This window comes from Pelodiscus sinensis, chromosome 8, assembly GCF_052426305.1.
Source record: "Pelodiscus sinensis isolate ZL-2025 chromosome 8, ASM5242630v1, whole genome shotgun sequence".
Taxonomy (NCBI): domain Eukaryota; kingdom Metazoa; phylum Chordata; order Testudines; family Trionychidae; genus Pelodiscus; species Pelodiscus sinensis.
The window spans coordinates 42,721,873-42,740,465 of record NC_143059.1 but is presented as its reverse complement, the minus strand read 5'-3'; the positions used below and the strand labels follow the sequence as shown (position 1 = coordinate 42,740,465).

Sequence of the window (18,593 nt, the reverse complement as noted above, 5' to 3'; positions counted from 1 at the left end):
TCATTTTTGTGGCTGCAGATACAAATTTTGTAACTAGAACCCTGCAAATTTGTGGATCTCTGCTTTATACCCATGGGTATCCACATGGATGGATGTGAATGAGGATATCCGCGGAACATTTTTGCAGATATAGATACAGACAGTCTCCATACAGGCAGCCGTACACTCTGTGAACTGAACCCATTCAACTCAGAGAGGTGTTAACTATGAATCATTATGGTATCAATGAAAACTTCAACATTAATTCATGCTGATCACTTCACTTCGGCAGGAATAGCCAGGTGATAGCATCTCCATCCTTGTTGGATTCACAGCAAATCCTGGAATTGGTTGCTCACAAGAGTTGCTGTAGAAGAGAGAGCTATGCCCCTAAAGTCACCATTGTTTCAAGAAGGAAAAAAATGAAATGAATCCCCTTCCCAGTGCCAAAGTCCTCAACTCTGTTTTGGGAGACAGAAACACAATATATTTCCTTGGTGTTAAGTACTCTAACTGTTCTCTTCCCAGATGTCAAACTCTTTGACTGATTCTAAAATGTAGTATTTTCAAAGCAAAAAATAACTATAGCACGCTGAAAATTTGGGGGTAGAGTAAAAACCACAGTTGATGCTTTTTATGATTGTATTAGTGAATTTTTTGTTCCCTGGTCCGGAGTATTACATGAAACAGGGGATCTTGCTGCTGAATTTAGCTTCAGTTTACTACGGAGAACTTGGGGCCCTGGGTGCCATGCTGGTGTGGTAAGAGTTAATTAACTGTTTGTTAAGTTATTTCAAGTTGCTGGCTGAATTGGTCAACGAGACTTAATATGATATACACTCTATACAAACATTTTAGACATTGATGCAATTCTAAATGGTCCATCCCAGAACACCTTCGTTCATTCCCAAGAATCTATTTACACTTTTTTTTTAATTGCTGTATTGCAAGTGTGAGCTGACAAATACTGTGTATTTCAGTTTCAGGAGACCAATAGGAACGAAGCACATGATAATGATGAAAGTAAGTATTCTGCACTTAAGATATGGTGATTGTAAGAAAGGTTTATGGTCAATATATTACTGATTACCTCAAATGCAGTAGTACGTAATTTAAGCTAAATGGCAACCATCAATGTTAAGAAAGAGAGTTTGATGAACTACTAAAGAGCTGGGGAGCCGACAGCCTTTGTGGTCCCCTGGACAAGGTGTGGGGGGAGGGCTGGCTCCATGCTTCCAGAAGGGGAGGGAATAGGGACAGCTAGCCATCCGTGCCACCCAGAGTGTTCAGAGTAGCACTCTGGCAGTCAGGTCCCTTTAAATCGCTGTGTTAAATATTTATATTAAATATGCTGTGTGGATTTTTAGATCACAGCAGCAGTGGAGCTCAGGAATCCAAATTTCCCTCTTCTGGTACTACTCCATCACCATTACCCAGGGCATTGTAAGTAACACAATACCACTGCTTCTCTTTCATTTGTAATCAATTTAGCAATTAACAATTAAATCCTGCTCTTCCTGGAGGCAGCCATCAAAGCAAGAATTGTCTCTCCATGAATCATGAGTCCAGAGTAAGAGGCGTCCTGCCCTGGCAAGGACAAGAGAGGATTGCTAGTTGCAGGCCATGCTATTATTTCGCCAAGCTGGGCAAGTTTTCATGCTGTAATTGTTTCCAATTATTGCATGCTGTTGATAACAGAAAACCTGCTGGCCTGCTTAAGACAATCTAATACTGCAGTGTTGAGATCTTCAGAAATGCCTGTGTACATCTATAAAGCCATGCTCCTTTTCTTATAAGCCACTTAGTATTCTATCACGCATATAGATATGTTCCCACTACTACGTTTGAGACCTATATTAAATGTAAATGTCTCTGCCCCTTTTTCCTCTGTAACATAGGCCCAAGGAAGGGCAGGATTCAACTCAAAATTCCATCTCTGCCAGTAATATTATAGGTAACAGTTAACTATATACTTGAATGTTCAACACATTGCATGCATTTTTTTAAATAACCACTTTTTCAATCCTCAGAAAAAAGACACCTCATCCAGTAAAACCACCAGTAAGTAGACTTTGTATTTTCATAATGGTACTGTACAGTATCCGACCTGTGACTCTTCATCTGCTTATAAAGCTGAACTTGACCATAAATACACAGTTTTCTTAACTGGAATTAAGGAAAGAATTAAGAGTATTTTTGCTCCTTGATTAATTATCATTAATAGAAGTTACATACAGAATTGGAGAAAGTCTGTTACCACAAGAATGGTAGCAAATCCTCTGGCCTGCCACAGAGACTGATCCACTCATTGAAAAATATTTTGGGGCTATTGTGAAGGCTTTAATATATGAAATGAGTGGAGGGAAAGAGGAGTGGAAATCATTCATACTAGTATATATGCAATTAAAATAAGTTACAAGGACTTGGCTATGGAATGTATATGAACCCAGCAGCAAAGGGAAAAAACACATGGGCTTTCCTGGATTAAATACATTTGAGGCCATCTTTTTCCCCCAGATAGGTATCAGTATATGAATTCTCTTCCCCAGGAGATAGTGGTAGAATGATCATTAACGAGACTCGAGAAAACAAGTGAGAATTATTTGGAACTATATTCAGTCCTCAGATTTTGCCCCAAAATTCTCCCTGATGTATTCAGGAGTCTTTCCTACAGCATGGGAATAAAATATCACCCCAGGGACACAAGTAATATCTCAAGGTCAAAATGGGGTTTTCCTTAGATTTCTCTTGTTAACATAAACAGGGCTAGAGTCTTTCCAAGTTTATGTTGCAAAATCTGTCATATTTGCACAATCATCCAGCTGAATTCCTTGTAGGTGAAGGCAATGCCCTTATCACCCCAATCACAACATCCCTGCCAATTCAAATGTAAATAGCAAGAGGAAAAACCTTTTCTTCAAACTTCACATACACTTTTGCCAATACGCCAGATTGCTTTGCATGACCATTTACTGTTGCAATGTTGCTAAATAATGCATTAACTGGGATACAGTTAATGTAATCATAGTTTAAACAAATTCCTATACCTACCAACTTGGATTATTAAAACTGAAAAAAAAATATTTCTCACTCTTCTTATTCTGCATTTAGTTCTTGTATTCCTTTCAGCTTGGACAATGAATATTGCAAAATTTAGCTTGCGAATATTACATAGGAGTAATGACTTGTTTTAAAATGTGATCACTAGTATTAAAATAAAAATCTTATGGAAACATTTCTTTTGGGTTTAAGCTTTTAGAAAACTCAATCTAAATTTTGATCGAAATCTGAAAGGATGGAATCCTTTTAACACGATAGAGAACTAAATCTACATTAGGAGCTTCAGGGGGTAGCCATGTTAGTCTATTACAGAAAAAAACAACAAATAGTCTGGTAGCACTTTATAGACTAACCAAACATGTAGATGGTATCATGACCTTTGGTGGGCACAGCCCACTTCTTCAGCTTACCGGAGTTATGAGTAGGGGATACTCATAACTCCGGTCATCTGAAGAAGTGGGCTGTGCCCACCATAGCTCATGATACCGTCTATATGTTTGGTTAGTTTATAAGGGTATCTCTACGCTTGCTCCCTAGTTCGAACTATGGAGGCAAATGAAGCATACCGAAGTTGCTAATGAAGTGCGGGATTTAAATATCCCATGCTTGATTAGCATATTTGCGGCAGGTCGCCATTTTAAAATGGCGGTAGCCTGAATTAACTCTCCGCATGTAGATGCGGTAGTCCGATCCAAAACCCTTCTCTGGAATTAACTGTTACTCCTCGTGCAACTGTTTGTTTACAGAGTTCATGCATATTTTGAGATCTAATATACATATAATTGTTCTTCACTACAAGTATCAGGGATTTTGAGTAATTCTATATCCAAGATTCTCTATTTTACAGAATATTAACTGGATTAAGTATACAAATGTTCTGATTGATATTTGTTTTATTTGTAGAAACCAAGTGTACCACACAAAGACAATTTAAGTATTACTGAAGGTAAGTCATTTTTATTACACTCAAAAGAAGTCCATGATCATAAGAATTGAACTTTCATTTTTTAGCAAATTAGAATCTGAATTGGGCCGCTCCGTCCCCTCCCTCCATAACTTGCAGTGAGTAGCATTTTTCTCTGCAAGTAGTCCCATTAAAAACAGTGGCTACATCTACACTGGCAGCTTCTTGCGCAAGACCTCTTTTGCGGAAAAGTTCTTATGCAAAAACTCTTCCACTAGAGAGCATCTACACTGCCATGTGCTTTTTCCTCTTGCGCAAGAAAGTTCTGATGGCCATTTTAACCATAGGGGCTTCTTGCACAAGAAATTCATGTTGCTTTTCTACACTGCCCTCTTCTGGAAGAGCTCCTGCTCAAGAGGGCTTATTCCTCGGGGGGAGAGGAAAAACTCTTCCAGAAGAAGCCCTGTTTTACAATGCTTTGCTGTAAATTTACTTCTGGAAGAACACTCGTGCAGTGTAGACAGCTGGCAAGTTTTTGCAGAAGAATGGCTGTTCTTCCGCAAGAAGCTGCCAGTGTAGACGTAGCCTGTGGCTGTAGGCAAAGTAATAGACTACTCAAAGGGTGAAATTCATACCACAAGAGAGCCATTTGGAGCATTTAAGTGAGCCCCAGTGCAGAGCATTCACCAAAAGTAAGGGTAGAAGAAACAAGGAGGGCCAGATTCTACTTTTCATTTGCTTTTATTACTAGTCAAATATCCTATGCTTTAATTCACTAGCATTAATGAGCAATATCACACCGTTCATTTGTAAAAAGTCCTCATTTAAATCCACTGGGAGCACCACAAGAAAATCTTTGTGTGAGCATTTCACTTAATGTGTGAGTGAGGGAAAAGTTACAGTAAAATAATGTTTATTCTACAAATAAAAATGAATTAAAGTTATCATCTCTCACTTGAGGTGATTCTTTTTAAAGCTAATGGTGAATCTAAAGCTTATTTCCATATTACAGAGAAACCCACAGCAGCTGAACGGCGACGAGGTTCCAGCCAAGAGCTCCCCCTTCCACCCCTACCAGCTGCAGTGCAAAAGTAAAAGCTACTTTCATTTCCTTTCTTGTAGCTAGAGACTTTAGACTTGCGACTAAGTTTGAACAAAGATGTGAGAGATTTAGAGGGAAACATTCTTCTCTCTACAGTTTTACTTCCCTTTTAAAGTTCTATTTCCTGAGACCTTTACTTCAAACTGTAGCAAAAATAAAAAGACTGGTAAATGTATCCATCAGAATGCAAAACAAAGGGCCTAGAAAAGGATATACACCTTGCTCAGATGCTGGAGTACTCAGTCCTCAGTCTCATGAGGGCACTTTTCTGTTACTGCTTTCTTCCATACACATGCTCAGTTATTCAAATAGTGGTTACGTAGATTTCCTCAGACCTCTCAATAATGTCTAAATATTTATTTCAGGCCATCACTTCAAAAGCCACCACCCTTACCCAGTAAGTACAATTTCTCTTTTATAGGAGGTCTCGGTTTATTTCAATTACCACATGCATATTCATGGATTCTGAATATATTGGTCTTTGTAACACATACAAAAATGAGATTAAAATACACAGCTGGCTGTATGGCATTAGCTTGATTAATTCAATTAAGCAAGACCAAGATAATTACTGGGAAAAAAATCAATGGGAGTTGAGACCTAACTCCCTCTTGTGCCAGTGAAAGTCAAAAGCTAAGCCAATGTGGGTTGAAGTCTATAAAATTCCACGTGGCTTCCATACCACACAAGACCCCAAATAGAACATTTTTCTGGGCTGGTTCAGTGTGCAACTTGGAAGTCAGATGAAGGTTTTTATTGAATCCAGCCATTGGTTCTTGCATTACAGAAAAAAATGTAATACTTTCATTATGACTAATGCTTAAGTTCTGCTGTAAATAATACTTTTAAGAGGCAGTTGGAAATATTTCAATTTACAATTTCAGATTTAGGGCAAGAATTTCTATATGCAATTCATTATTTTTACACAAATCGAACTGTAAGTTAGATAAAATAATAATATATACCTGAAAGTTTTCAGCATTTCCATTATATGGTTATAAATTATTCAGAGAATTTTAATGAGCTTTTTTATGAAGATATTGGACTCTGTTAGAGTGGAATGAATTTTTCTCCTTATTCCCTTAACCAACAGAGTTGTGACAATCTACTGCATTGTTATTTCCTCCTATCTCTGTCCCCAACAAACTAATAGGAATAGTGATACTGGACACTTACACGTTACACTTTGTTCTTCCCAGAACCACTAGACGTTGCAAACCGTACAATGGGCACTTTTCCACGCAGCAGCATTTCATCTAGTTTGGATACTACAGACCAGGTATGAAATGAGATAAGGGTAAAACAAGGAAAAACACATGAGGAAGCATGAGCCACTGGGATCTGTTGTAAGAGGAATCTTAGAAAGACCCCCTGACTGACTAATCCTATTTTTCACACCAAGAAAGCATAATCCTGTGCTGAGGGTGCTTGTGGTCCATTTTGTCCCTTATGACTAGGGGCCCTACCAAATCCACAGCTACGCAAAATATGTCACAGACCACAAAACCTGGTATCCTGCCATGCAGTTTGGCCTTTTGTATGCTTTTATCCTACTCTGTACAGGTTTCATGTGGGAAACCAGCGTTTCTCAAACTGGGTGTACTGACCAAAAGGGAGTTGCAGGAACATCACTAGGTTATTTTAGGAGGGCCACGCAGTATTGCCACCCTTATTTCTGCACTGCCTATCTTCTGGGTAACTGGAGAGCAGTGGTTGTAATGTACCCAGCTCTGAAGGCAGCACCCTCCCAGCAGAAGTAAGGGTAACAATGCCATGTTCATGTTGCCCTTACTATTGTGTTGCTGCTGTCAGCGTGGGGCACCCAGAAAGTGGAGCTGCTGACAAAGGTCCTAGCTCTGCAGGCAGCAGTGCAGAAATTAGGGTAGCGTACCATATCATCCTTACTTCTGTGCTGCTGCTGGCAGTAGCTCTGCCTTCAGAGCTGGACTCCCAGCCAGCAGCCACTGCTTTCCAGCTGCCCAGCTCTGAAGGCAGCACCACTACCAACAGCAGTGCAAAAGTAAGAGTAGCAGTCTCTTCAATGACCTTGTGACTACCACACAACTCCTACAATCACAACACTATGAAATTTCATATTTAAAATATCTGAAATCCTGAAATTTACCATTTAAAAAATCCTATGACCATTACATTTACCAAAATGGACCATAAATTTGATAGGGCCCTACTTATGACAACAACTTGGCTCTATATACAGTGAAATCTTTTTGTTATGTTCTAAGTCATCTAGTTATAAGTCATCACTTCCATCCCAAAATAGATGAAAAACAGGGTATGAAAGTTATGCTAAACTATAGAATTATGATTAGATATGGTCATACCAGATCTAAGCAGGAAAAGTTTTCTTGCTTAATGCAAACAGGAACTGAAAAGCAGTTTAGTCCAACTGTTTCAGGTCTTCACTTTGTACCAAACAATCTCATAATGAGTAAAGAGAAAATGCCATATTGATGTATTTAGCTCCATCCTCAGTGCAAGACAGTGAGAGTGCATTTAATTGCACTTTTCCTTTTGTATTTCATAGCTAAACTCTATTACTCCCTAGCCTTTCTGAAAGTATATATCCATGTTTAGCTCAAAGCCATGCAAACCATCTGCACCTATTGTGTCAGTTTATAGACAGTGAGAGATCCCAAAATACACTAGTAAAAGTACAGCTAATTCTTGCTAGCCATGCTAGGTGGAGATACTCCAATCTGGTTGGAGCACAAGTCTGCCAGAGATAATACAATACAGAAGCATAAGAATGCAAAAGACAGAGTCATATTTAAAAATGTTGTCCTGTTTACTGCACTTTGGTTCATCAGCAGAGAATGGGGAGATCTAAGGGCACACCTACACAATAGGGCTAAAGCCTAAATAAGCTGCGCAACTTGAGCTACATCAATTGCGTAGCTTAAGTTGAAATAGCTTATTTCGGCTTTTGGCGCAGTCTACACAGCAGGAAGTCCGAGAAAGAGCATTCTTCCTCCGACTTCCCTTACTCCTCATACAATAAGGGTTACACGAGCCAGAGTAAGAAGTCCTCCAGCTTAACTTTTTTTGACATTATGTCAAAATAACTGCTTGCTGTCTGAAAATGCTGCTATGTAGATATAGCCTAACAGATCAAGTGAGAGGCCACTGATGGCCCACATCCTCCTCTGTGGAAACTACATTCTGACATGTAATCTTAGTTCCTTCCTCTCAGCCTTGCGCCATGCTGCTCCCTAAAACAGATTTCCTTTCACTATAAGCCCCTTTTGGAATTAGTGCCAAGTTATCGTGGGGAATAACTGGAAACCTTTTTCTATTTCAATAGAATGGGTTTGAAAAAAATCTAAGAAAATATGGCTATTTTTATTTCGATATTCCCCCTTCCATCTCCATTCAGAAGATGGCAGAAGCCAAAATGCAGGAATCAGTCCTGTCTGGTAATCACAAACAGTAGAAATAGTTCTCGAGTGCCTAACAATGGCTCTGTTATTTCAGAGCCAGTAAAATTAAATGTTCTAAAGGCTGATATAACAAAGATAATATAGCAGCAAGGAACACAAAGAACTTGCAATTATGGAACAATTTTTAACAGTCTGTCATAGTGGATACTATGAAAAAAATATTTTTTTCATAAAAACAATCCAGCAGACACCAAAGCAAACAGCTTGTAATAACTGCTATATTAAAAACTCCAAATATAATTATGGGCAAAACCAGAAGACTGACTGACTAAAAGAGCCATTTGACCAGAAAAAGTGATGCAATGCTAATAAAGTTAGTGATATTTTCCTCAAAATTATAATGTACACTGGTATTATTATTTGCTGCAGAAAATTGCACAGCACAAGCTCTTTGATTTGTTTGGTTCATGAAGACCTAACATTAATTGGATGACTTCCACCACACAGCTGGCATGAGTTCTCTGTTCCACTAAGTAAGAGACAAAAGTTTGCGACTGGAAGCAGGAAGGCATCATGTTCAGGGAAAAGCTAATGGGAATTTGTCTCTTTCACATAGGTTTTTATACTGGGCTAATCACCGTAGTGCCTTCCAGATTTGCCATTGCTCCCCCTTCCAGTCACACTGTCTTAGATTTGAAGGACTTTTGGACCCCTTGCATTATAGAGAGCAGAGGGGCAATTTGTTTTACAACACACTGTGAAAGCAACAACTTTGTTGTAAAGCCATTATGATGTGTGAAAAAGAAATGACATATTCCTATCCTTAAAAAAAACCCGTATGATATGTGCACTCATGGTACACAGAAACGATAGTTAAACTTAAAATGGAGACAGGGAATATTCTAGCAAATTCTAGATAGTAGTAGTCTTAAGAAGAGGTTATAGGGGTGACATCTGCAGAACAGCACTAATTATACAATAATTATTTACCATGACAATTCTATCTATTCACAGTAATAACTTCTGAGCAGCCACAAGTCTGCATATGTGCTTACCCTTAAAGAGAAAAAGAGCCCCAGGCCAATTTTTTTTTAATCCAACAGAAAGGGATAAAATTGAGATTGTGTGATGGGACAGCTAAAGGATGTATAATGAAAATGTTAAGATTTGCCATGATTACATGCACCTTCTCATTCTGAACAACTCCATATGCCTAACCACTGGATGCTTTCAGAGTCACTAGCAATTTGGAATGTAGTAAATCATTACAAACTTATATCCAGACTCAATCGTCCCATATTTCACTTTTGATTTTGCTCACACATGCAAATATAATGGATGCCTTCGAAATATATTTGCACTCTGCATTAACCTTTTTTAAAGGGAAATGGGAAAGGCTTTTAACATGCAGGCCCCAGGATAATGGCATTGATATCAAAGTGATGGATGCATTATAAGAAAATAGAAGGATTAGGCCTATCATCTATAGAGAATGAAAGGCAGCCAAGAAGAATTGTTACTTTCAGGAGGGGAGAGATCAATGACTATTTTATACAACATATTGGAGGCAAAAATTCCCAGCCAACAGTAGCACAAGGAACCCTTACAAATAATTACTCATTATCAAAAGGAAGCTTCACTCTGGAAACACCATACCACAAAGAATTGAGTAACAATCGCTCCTTAAAACTGAGGGAGAGAGAGAGAGAGAACAAAGATTCGCTTCCTCAAAATCTGGAGTAGTTAAAGGAGAAAGTATCTTGGCTAATATTTAGGAAACTCTTTCTTTTCTTTTTCTACGTGGGGAAGGTCAAAGATACAGAAGTGCTCAGAGTCAAGGACATGCTGAGCTCTCTGTTTCAGCCTGCATACTTGCTCTATAATGAACTTTAGCTCACTTCACCTATACTTGTACTGTAAACTCACACGATGTATAAAGAGGCCATGTTTTGTTGCTGTTGTCTGTGTTGCTACATCTTAGAACCCTAATCCAATCCTTTGCAGAAAGGTCCCCTTCAGGGTTTCAAATCTTTTCAGAGGTCCTAGTATTAGTTTTACTTTTTATCTGGTCTTAGTTAACCGGTTGAAACCACTTTAATACCAAAGCTTTTCAGATCAGCCCTTTTCACTTTTGGGCTCCTGGGGTGTGTCTACACAGCAAAGTTATTTTGGAATAACGGCTTTTATTCCAAAATAACTATGTAAGCATCTACACAGCAATTCCATTATTTTGAAATAATTTCAGCTTATTCTGAAATAAAACAGCTTATTCCAACTTCTGTAAACCTCATTCTGTGAAGAATAATGCCTATTCCAAAATAGTTATTTTGGAATAGGGGCTGTGTAGACGCTCCACTGCTATTTCAAAATAGACTCTCACCGGAGCCATTCTAAGTTATTCTTCCCCAGTGCCTCCTGAGGCTTTAAATCAAGATAGCACGTCTGCATTAGGGAAGCCTGACAGACCAATTTTGAGGCTTTCCTGCAGTGTAGATATGCTATTTTGTAATAAGCTATTTCAGAATAGCTTATTTTGAAATCAGGAGTATGTCTACACTGCAAGTCCTGGTTATTTCCCCACTCTTTCAGTGGGACAGTATTTTTGCAGGTTTCTAATGAAAAGTCAGCTACTTTGTTGAACCCTTTTATCCCAATCCAACTGTGTCTATCTTATGTACAGCATATCATCTCATAGAACAAAATAAAGCACATTTTAAAACATTACAGTAATTTCCCTTTCTGCACATTTCAGAATAAATATAATCTCCCCTCTAAATTACAGGAAAATAAATCTGAGCAAAAATATGTGCTTCCAGATATGTAGGGTATTTTTCTAAAATATCTGAGTGATTTAGAAGCCTACGACTCATTGACAGTCAATGGGACTCAAGGCTCCTAAATGCCCACGTAATTTTTGAAACTGGGAATTAGGTGATTTTGAAAGTTTTACTCTTGCTATTTTTCCTTTACAGAAGATCCCAACTTCTAATGGTAACACTCGGCTCCTATAAACTGAAGTTTCAAAGCATTTCACATATATGAATTAAGAAAGTCCCCCTAGCACACCAGGAATTAGAAAAATATTGTACCCATTTATAACTGGGAGAACTAAAGCACCAGAGAGGTTTAGTGGACTTGTCTAAGATTACATGCCAAGTAAATGGCAGGCCTGGGACCTGATCCCAGGAATTGAGATACCTGCTGAAGAATCCTTTCAATACATAATCAAAAGATATCTGTACTCATTGGTGAGCAGGGCTTGTTCAATACAGAGGTCTGCAATGTGAGAAATGGTGGAGGTATAAAAGTAGTACACTCTTAGCATCTATGAGTAGCTATTGGATGAAAGAACCCAACTGGAATGGAAGAAAAGAAGTGGAAAGCATATATTTTGCAAGATTCTTTTATAACAGTCTTGGGAAAAAAAACTTAAATTGAATGAGAATATCCATCCTCAGCTGTGGATTGAATTAATAGTTGCTGGTTTGAAGAGCATGGGAAATTGATAGAGCAAATTATAGATGAGAATGAAGTTTCTGCTCATACAATTTAAAATTACTATCACCCCATTTTGACTGAGCATCTAGTCAAAATATGGGTCCTCACAAATTGTTTCAATTCAGAAGAGAAACTGAAGTTCAAGTGTGCTACATTTGTTACAATTGTATTCACTGAGAACATAACAAAAATCCTATTTCTCCAAACATTAGATGAACTCCACATCTGAAGATAGTGTCCTTACTTGCAGCAACACAACGTCTCACTTGGCTTTTTGCAGGGGAGTGCTCTCATCTGCTTCTTCAGGCTGTTACTCTCTGTCCTGCTTCTCTGCTCACTCACACACTTTCTTTCTCCACCACAACTGTCTTGTGTCTTCGAAGTAGTGCAAATATATATCGTAGTGTATCTGCAATAGCACGTCAAGCACAAATCCCTCTAGGTCTGTCCTTGACATGGCTAAGTTGTGCTGGTCCTGCAGTCTGTGCTACTACAGCTGCTCTACTATTTATATATGTGTTTAGTCTGATGGAGCTATTGAGTATCTTACATGAGCTGGGAATCACACCTCTAGTTCATAGTGAGACATAGCCTTACATACATACTTGTCCTCAAAGACAATATCCTATGGAACCTTCCACCTCCATGGTCAAAATCACTATAGGTAGGCTCAAATACCTGTTGGTCTTAGGACATGTCTACACTACAAAATTAAGCTGACTTAAGTCAACAAGCAGGTATCACAGTAATTACATTGCTTGTGCATGTCTACTCTTTGCTCCCTGAGGGCTGTGTCTTAACGATGTGTTTTCTAAACTGCTCTGCATAATTATTTCTATATAATCATTGTCAGGCAATGGCCACACTACATTATGTGTTCATCTTTTATTACCCCTATCTTATAGCTATGTCATACACAATATCCAATGAAGAAACTATTATATTTTGCTGTATATTCCAGATGAAAACCAGGGCAAATCCCTTGCATTGACAAAGGTCTCCATTTCTCTCACAGGATGCTGGTGTTCATGATAAATCATGGTATGCAGCTTGTTGTGATCGAAAAACTGCAGAAGATGCATTATACAAATCAAATAAGGTAAAGCGGGGAGTTAAAAGAAGCATACTACAAATGTTAAGAACATTTTAGAAATGGTGAAGGGTGAATACAACTTAAATTGTTCCCTCTTTTAGTCTCACCCTGAACAAATTAGAATATTGTCAGCTGAAATGTCATTATACAATTCAGATTTAGTTGAAATAGTTTTCTCTAATGTCAATTAAAGTTGCACCTGTGTAAATCGGTACTGATTTTTGGCATATTAGAGATAACAGTATTATGACATCAAGAGGTGGAAAAGATAAATTCATTCAGGTGCATCCCTTACAAGGGCAAGTAACTGGACAGAGATACTGTACAAGTTCCATCACGGATACTAAATGCTGATATCAGTAAAAATTGGTCCTACCACTTTATTTGAAAATGATAACTTAACACCTCAGCCCTCTGATGTGGGCTTTAGACTTTTGACTAAACTTCCTGACTGAGACTAGATTAGACTGTACAACACTCTAATACCATAGGCAGCATCCTAAATGCCAGAAAAAAGGCCCTGTCTCAAAGGCTATGTCTATACGGTAGAGCTCTGGTATCCCGGGAAAGCTCTGCTATGTCCAAGAAGCACGTCTGCTTTTCCGGAAAAAATTTCAGAAAAGCAGACACTTTTTTTTCAGCATCCCTGCAAACCTCATTCTACGAGGAAGAAGGGATGTTACAAAAAAGGCTTTTCTCCTATCATTTGGCCCCGTGTAGACGGGCCAAATGTTGGAAAAGTCTTTTTCAGAAGAAAAGCAGAAAAAGATACACAAATTGCAATTCTCAATTTGCATATTTTTTCCCAACTTTTCCATGCTGTGTAGACATAGCCTAAGAAAGCTTTCTTCCCCTTGCCCCGCAGTTAGGGCAGAGGGACAGACTAGTAGCTAAATATTTAGAATAGGATTTCACTGGCTAGGAAGCATTAGGGTAATCCCAACAGTGGCTCTCGGTGTTTGTTGGCTGCTTGTATACTTATGCTTGTGTTGAGAACATGTCATCTGCTCAGGATCTTTCTCCTTCCTTGCCTACCTACTGCCACTGGTAGAACTTATCCAGAAATCACATCCTTATGTCCTGTGATCCCCAGGAATCTGCTACTGCAAGTTCATTTCTACCTTTCCTTTCTCTAGCTCGGAGGGAACATGCAGCAGTAGCAGTCATTGGGACTTAGGACAGCAGAGGATGATGCTAAATAATACCTGTATAAGCTAATGACAGGGAGAAGCTCCCCCATTTCTCCCAGCAATTTCACCCTCCCCCCAATCATAAAGGAAGAAGGGATTTGATATTAATATGGATATCTGTTCAATGAAAGCAACAAAATAAAGTATTATTTTTTTCCTTTGATTTAGGATGGATCTTTTCTGATAAGGAAGAGTTCTGGTCAGGATTCAAAGCAACCATACACGCTAGTTGTGTTTTACAACAAAAAAGTTTATAATATCCCTGTACGATTCATTGAATCAACTAAACGATTTGCACTGGGCAGAGAAAAAACTGGCGAGGAGGTGAGTGGTTTGTCCTTTTCAGTGTTATGCCCTAATAATTAAAAAAGAAGGGGTCTATTTTAAGTTACATTGTTAGAATGTAAAACTTCATGCAAAAAGATAACCATATACCTCATCAAATAATTGATTTATCCTTTAGACTGAAAAATCCAGTGCAACAAATTAGATACATTAAATCAGTGGCTCTGAACCTTTCCAGACTACATTACCCCATTTCAAGACTCTGATTTGTCCTGTATAGCCCCCAAGATTCACCTCACTTAAAAAGTTCTTTCTTACAAAATCAGATGACATAAAAATTCAAAAGTGTCATCACATACTGGAAAATGGTTACTTTTTTCTTTTTTTTTTTTACCATATAATTATAAAAACAAATCAACAGAAAGAGTATACTTACATTTTGTGTACAGTATGTAGCAGAATAAACTAATGTGTATGAAATTTTAGTTTGTACATAGGTCACTAGTGCTTTTTATATAGCCCATTGTAAAACTAGATAAGTATCTATAAGAGCTAATGTACCCCCTGGAAGACCTCTGCATACTAAGGGAGGTACATGTACTCTTGTTGAGAACCACTGATTTAAATCCATTTCAGAAGTGTAACTTAGGTAATTGCAAATTGAGACTTTAAAGTCACAGATTAGTTTAAAATATCCATATATACTTAATCATTGTGGATAACAGCAGGATGAGAACTTCAGTTAGGGTATGTCTACACTACCGAGTTTTGTTGGAAAAAATGGCCGTTTGTCCAACAAAACTTGAGGAACGTCCACACTGCAACTGCATTCTTCCACAAGAAAATTGAAAGAACAGAGGGGTTTTTCCAGCATTGGTAAGCCTCATTTTGTGAGGAAGAAGCATTTTTGTGAAAGAGCTCTTTCACAAAAAAGTGCATGAGGACGGGGAAGAGGGAGTTCTTTTAGAAGAGGAGGAAAGAGGAAAAAGCACAGGTGCCTTTCCGTCCATAGCAATCACAGCTTACATGCGAGAGAGCATCCATTCGGTCTGGACGCTCTCTTTCGAAAAAGCACATTGCTTTTTTGGTGCACTTTTGCAGTGTGGATGCTCTCTTTTGGAAGAAGTTTTTTCGGAGGATTCCGAAAAAAGCTTCTTTCGAAAGAAACTTGTAATCTAGATGTAACCTTACTGAACGTAAATTCTCCATCCTTTCTTAAAAACTAATCTTTTAACCATCCTTTATGCAACAGCTCCCATAGAACTCAATGGGATTTTTTTTTAAAAGAACAGTTACATTAAAATATTTCAGGAGAAAATTAGTCAGAATTGTTCCCTCTGCCTCCCACCACTTACTTAAAAAAAAGAGTTTATATCTTTGAATTGCATTTGCACAAGTGCAAAAACTTTTCTGAAGTGTAATGTTGAAAATCAAGTTATTTCTAAAGCAGTAGGGAGATTTGAGGGCTCCAATATCATTGCAATCGGACATATTCACAGAGTAGGAGGGCTTTTTGAGAGAAATAAACTTAGTCTCACCTGAACCTTATTATCTGCCTCCCAGATGATGGGTTTGAGGCCAGAGATGAGGTAATAGCCTGCAGATTTTCTGTTCTTCATCTAAAAGGGCAGCAAGGAGATGAGGAAGACCCTAAGTCAGGGGAAATGGGCCAACCAGCAACACCTGGCTTATGTTGGACTGTTCTGATTTTGAGAAATAAACTAACCCTTGAAGAAAAGGAATGAAATGTTACTACTGTTTGGAGCTTTATTTGCCACACTGGCTAGTGAATTGCCACCTCCCCACAAGCATCCCTGCTGCCTCCTTCTCTGTACTCTATCAGACAAAACAAAGTACATAGTGCAGGCAACAATAGTCACAGGAGAAGGGGGAGTCACCTATAGATAACATGGTCTCCGAGGATCCTGTAGTTCCAAAGTGGCAGAGAGAAGGTAGCACTTCTTGTGATTTCCATTCTGTTTCCCAAGTAATCAATGAGTCTTCTAACTTATTTCTGTTTTCTCAATACAGCGCTTTGCAAGTGTTGCTGAAATAATAGAGAATCATCAGTATACACCCCTTGTTTTAATCGACAGTCAAAACAACACCAAAGATTCCACCAAACTGAAACATATTGTTAGAATTTCCTAATTAGACTGAACTGGAATAAGTTAAGATCTAGATTTTTGTGTGTATTTTTTTCATAACTTTCCAAAGTTTCTGGATCGAGCATTCTAAAGGGGAAAAAATTAAACCCAAACACACTAAGGATAGTCTCACTAGAAGATTATTTGAAAACTTCCACTTAGCAATAAGAAATGCAGATCTGAAGAACATCAAGTCTACAATATCAGAAAATCGGAAGAAGTTATTTTTAAATGCCATCACCCAAATCAGGTAGAAGCTGTTCGTTTGTGGCTCCACCAGTCATAATGTGGTAATTCCAAACTGATGTCAATAAAAGCTATGAACCACAGCCCTTTCATCTATTGTTCTCTATTCTAAAGATGCATTTTCTGTAGAATGTTTTCAAGTCATCTACTACATCTAATACAGATTGCTGTTTTAAATAAAGTAATTCCTTTGCAAGATCCAGAGCTCTTGAAAGTAGAATGACTATGAGATGGACCACTGTGTGCAGCCAACCAAGGATATTATTTTGCACCATTTCTGGGTTTTTGAGACATGAATGGATTAGCACTGCCTAGAGCTCTACTCGGTCTGATTCGTGAGGTTTTTTGGTTGTATTTTTCACGTGCAAATAAAATGTAAAAATATTGGGAAATGTATAATGTGCAGTAATATTACTGGTTGACATTCACTGTTCTAACTATTGTCAGAGTACTTTATTACAGCTTGTGTTTATTGTAGTGCGAATAGTAACTTTGCATGAGCTGCTTCACACATTTGATTGTTATAACAAATATCAATGTACAGTTTGCTCATATCCCTGTATTTTTTCTCCCGTCTATATTTTTGTCTTGACAGTTTGCGCAAATGCCTGTAGGATTTAAAGCTAAATGTAAGACCACCAGATTAAATTGCTAAATATTACTTAAACACTACATTCTTGGGCAACGACGAGGGAGACTGAAACAGGATGAGTAAAGTGCCATGCTGCACGCTGGCATGTTCTAGGATAACCATTTGTACAATTTCAGCATCTGCCAGTGGTAGACACACGAGGCAAAGTGGGCGAGGTAATATCTTTAATTAGACCAACTTCTTTTAGTGAAAGATACTAGCTTCCAATCTACACATTGTTCTGCAGTTCTGGAAAAAGTAATCAGCATCCCACCTAAATACATGAGTACAGAGTCTTTCGAAATGGGGCATTTCTGTTGAAAATGCCCCATCTAAACTGCCGGAGTGTTTTTTGTTTTTTTTCAAAAAAGCCCCGTTCCGGTAAAAAAGCAGCGGCCGCCATTAGGCAAGTGAAGCAAGGGAAATTCAAATCCCGGCTTCATTTGCAATATGGACATGCCTAATTTACATCCCTTTATCGAAAAAGGGATGTAGTCTAGACATAGCCTTAGGTTATCAAGTCAGGTATTCAGGAAATGGTGAATGCACAATTAGTGGCCATCTGTGGAAAATGTGGTATAAGTAACTTGCCCAACATCACAGAGGAACTCTTCTACATCATTCACTACACACCTTCCGACTTCAGCAAAGAAATGAAACAGGTCTTACAAACAGACCCCTTTACTACGCAATACTGATTCTCACCAGAGTACCAGTCCTCTAACCTACTAAATGAAAAAGTGGTCCTGTGGAAAAAAATAGTATGTGCTCATGTAATTAAAAACATCATAATGCATATGCATGCAAAAGGAGAGCAAATTAAGGTTGCACAGCTAACCTTAATTCTGGCATTTCCCAACTTTTCAGTGCTTGACTTTGCAACTTTATTAATATTCGTTGAACAAATTTTTGTGTAATTTTTAGGTCTTTAAGAATGCAAATTGGAAAAATTATATCACGTGGTATCATATTGACACCTGCTTGGATCATCCACAGGGTTGAAACTTTTAGATCCACAGCACAGAACTCTGCCTTTGAGTTAAGAGAGTAACTGCTAGCA

The 18,593-nt window shown here is 38.3% G+C and overlaps 2 protein-coding genes across 5 annotated transcripts in view; one reads left to right on the top strand and one right to left on the bottom strand.

Annotated features, from left to right (window-relative positions):
* BLNK (B cell linker) overlaps positions 1-17,563 on the top strand; it is a 186,879-nt gene extending 169,316 nt beyond the window's left edge. Inside the window, exons 16-25 of the mRNA XM_089780177.1 lie at positions 966-1,002; positions 1,347-1,422; positions 2,010-2,040; positions 3,943-3,985; positions 4,956-5,034; positions 5,411-5,442; positions 6,245-6,324; positions 12,957-13,040; positions 14,393-14,548; positions 16,541-17,563. Of these exons, the coding sequence (XP_089636303.1) occupies positions 966-1,002; positions 1,347-1,422; positions 2,010-2,040; positions 3,943-3,985; positions 4,956-5,034; positions 5,411-5,442; positions 6,245-6,324; positions 12,957-13,040; positions 14,393-14,548; positions 16,541-16,660 (738 nt within the window). The 3' untranslated portion in view covers positions 16,661-17,563. The remainder of the gene's footprint in view (positions 1-965; positions 1,003-1,346; positions 1,423-2,009; positions 2,041-3,942; positions 3,986-4,955; positions 5,035-5,410; positions 5,443-6,244; positions 6,325-12,956; positions 13,041-14,392; positions 14,549-16,540) is intronic.
* Positions 1-18,593, bottom strand: part of ZNF518A (zinc finger protein 518A) — a 60,786-nt gene that overhangs the window by 4,480 nt on the left and 37,713 nt on the right. The window contains exons 5-6 of one of the 4 annotated variants that reach the window (XR_012905639.2): positions 16,408-16,556; positions 16,048-16,128 (exon numbers count right to left, since the gene is read on the bottom strand). The gene's annotated coding sequence lies outside the window, so the exon portion shown is untranslated. Of the gene's footprint in view, positions 1-14,541; positions 16,557-18,593 lie in introns of those variants that run through there. The other 3 variants (XR_012905638.2, XR_012905640.2, XR_012905637.2) reach the window with 3 other exon arrangements.